This window comes from Myotis davidii, unplaced genomic scaffold (assembly GCF_000327345.1).
Source record: "Myotis davidii unplaced genomic scaffold, ASM32734v1 scaffold935, whole genome shotgun sequence".
Classification (NCBI taxonomy): domain Eukaryota; kingdom Metazoa; phylum Chordata; class Mammalia; order Chiroptera; family Vespertilionidae; genus Myotis; species Myotis davidii.
This window is the reverse complement of record NW_006286974.1, coordinates 503,131-505,930: the sequence shown is the minus strand read 5'-3', so window position 1 is coordinate 505,930 and position 2,800 is coordinate 503,131. Positions and strand designations below refer to the sequence as shown.

Here is a 2,800-nt window from a genome sequence, read left to right as displayed (position 1 = left end):
GGCTGTGCTGGGCTCGGCTGCCCACTGGCGCAGTACCTTGCCGCGGCCGGCGTGGGCCGCCTTGGTCTTGTGGACTACGACGTCGTGGAAATGAGCAACCTGGCCCGCCAGGTGCTGCATGGCGAGGCCCTGGCCGGCCAGGCCAAGGTCTTCTCGGCTGCCGCCTCGCTGCGCCGGCTCAACTCAGCCGTGGAGTGCGTGCCTTATGCTCAGGCTCTCACTCCAGCCACGGCCCTCGACCTCGTGCGCCGTTACGACGTGGTGGCTGACTGCTCCGACAACGTGCCCACTCGCTACCTGGTTAGCGACGCGTGTGTGCTGGCTGGCCGGCCTCTGGTATCCGCCAGCGCCCTGCGCTTTGAGGGCCAAATCACCGTCTACCACTACGACGGCGGGCCTTGCTACCGCTGCCTGTTCCCCCAGCCACCTCCCGCGGAGACGGTGACCAGCTGCGCGGATGGCGGGGTGCTCGGTGTTGTAACGGGGATCCTGGGCTGCCTGCAGGCGCTGGAAGTGTTGAAGATCGCCGCAGGTATGGGCCCCTCTTACAGCGGCAGCCTGTTGCTCTTCGACGCTCTCGGAGGACATTTCCGCTGCATTCGGCTGCGGAGCCGCAGGCCGGATTGTGCAGCTTGCGGAGAGCGGCCCACGGTGACCGACCTGCAGGACTATGAAGCCTTCTGTGGCTCCTCGGCCACGGATAAATGCCGCTCCCTTCGGTTGCTGAGCCCGGAGGAGCGCGTTTCGGTCAGCGACTATAAGCGCCTTCTGGATTCTGGGTCACCCCACCTGTTGCTGGACGTCAGGCCTCAAGTGGAGGTGGACATCTGTCGTTTGCCTCATGCTCTGCACATCCCTTTGAAGCATTTGGAACGGAGGGATGGGAAGAGCCTGAAACTCTTGGGAGAAGCAATCCAGGAAGGGAAGCGAGGCGCGCAGGAGGGAGCAGCTCTCCCCATCTATGTGATTTGCAAACTGGGCAACGACTCCCAGAAAGCCGTGAAGATCCTGCAGTCCTTGACAGCAATCCCAGAGTTAGGCTCGCTAGCAGTTCAGGATGTGGTGGGGGGGCTCATGGCCTGGGCTGCCAAGATCGATGAGACATTTCCGCAGTACTGAGGTGGCTGATATGTATATATATACATAGTCTGACCTGAGAAAAATGTGCGTTACCATGTTAACCTTAAAGATACATTTATTTCCATTTTTCTCAGTAATGTACAAAGACTGGATTCTGCACCTGTGAATGCATAGATTTCTTTTTATAAGGGGATTTTTAATGGTAATTTATTGAATGATACAGTTGTTGAGGGCCTATAAAACTGTTTCTGAGCACTGTCTTGTATTTTCAATACTTGGAGGGTGTCTTGGACAGGTGAGGTATATTATAAGTGACAGGAGTTTGTGTTTTCTTTCTTTTTTTTAAATATATATTTTATTGATTTTCTACAGAGAGGAAGGGAGAGAGATAGAGAGTTAGAAACATCCATCAGCCGCCTCCTGCACATCTCCTACTGGGGATGTGCCCGCAACCCAGGTACATGCCCTTGACCGGAATCAAACCCGGGATCCTTCAGTCCGCAGGCCGCCGCGCTACCCACCGAGCCAAACCGGTTTTGGCAGGAGTTTGTGTTTTAATTTGCAGATCATTTGCCTGTCTTCCTTTTTTCCCACCTCCCCCAAAAGACTCTCTAAATGGTCTATTTTAGGCCCAGAATTAAGTTGTTGTAAACTTAGTCCTACCGAATTGATTGCAGATGATATACATAAGATCAGTTTATTGTTTATGAAAGGCATTCTTTGGGTCTTATTTCTACTTCAAATGATAGAATATATCCTACAGAACTAAGTGTTAAGGTGAAAATTGTCTTAATTATCTGGAAAGTGATCATTACATATTTTGAATTCATATAAAAGTGAAGTATTTACAGGTTAGCAAGAAAAAGGAAACCACCTTCACAGTATGTCAGTTTCTCTTATAAGTTGCTGATTTTTTTCGTAAAGTTAACTTCAGGGCCCACCCTATGTTGTACACATAACATTTTATAAACTGTATACTATCGTTTGGCTTGCTTTGGATTCTTCAGGTCCACGTTCCGAACCTCTGCCCTTTCCCATCCAGTCTGTTATATTTATTGTTGGCTTCACTGTATAGTCAGGACCCCAAATACAACACTGAGTTAAGGTGGAATGGTGAACATTCTTATCTCAGGCTCAGGTGAAAGACTGATGATTTGATCAGTATTGCTTATTATTGCTTTACTATAAATACCCTTCATCAAATTAATGACATTTTTTCTGTTTATAGTTTGCTAAGAGTTTTGACTGAATTTATCAAATGCATTTATTAAGAGTATGTTTAACTTTTTTCTCCTGTTCCTATAATGAATATTGATATTTTTATTGTAGAAAAAAATATAAAAATAACCCTCCCAGCAGTTTCCAATAGTATGGTCAACCACCTGCACATGCTTGCAACAGATCCCAGAATCCTCCCACTCCTGCATGGCTAGAACTTTGCACTCACCAAAGAATTCCCCCTTTCCCCTTTTACTTGCCTTTTCTATCTTGATTTAGCTTGTTTTATTCCAGCATTTTATAGTAGTGCAAAATGTGTTTCTGTTTTTTAAAGAACATTTCCATGAAATGGCAGGTACTCTGCCCAATTTCCAATATCTACAACGAAACTAAAAGTGAACATTTGGTATGTGAGTATATATTAGTGGCAAATTGGAGAGGAAATGCCTTGTCAAAGGGGGCCCCTACTCTCCAACTGACTCTGGCATATAAGCCTACCTGT

The 2,800-nt window shown here is 47.6% G+C and overlaps 1 protein-coding gene across 1 annotated transcript in view; it reads left to right on the top strand.

Moving 5' to 3' along the window:
* Window positions 1-2,287, top strand: part of MOCS3 (molybdenum cofactor synthesis 3) — a 2,563-nt gene extending 276 nt beyond the window's left edge. The window contains exons 2-3 of the mRNA XM_006758808.2: window positions 5-1,404; window positions 1,627-2,287. Of these exons, the coding sequence (XP_006758871.1) occupies window positions 5-1,119 (1,115 nt within the window). The 3' untranslated portion in view covers window positions 1,120-1,404; window positions 1,627-2,287. The remainder of the gene's footprint in view (window positions 1-4; window positions 1,405-1,626) is intronic.
* The last annotated feature ends 513 nt before the right edge of the window (window positions 2,288-2,800 follow it).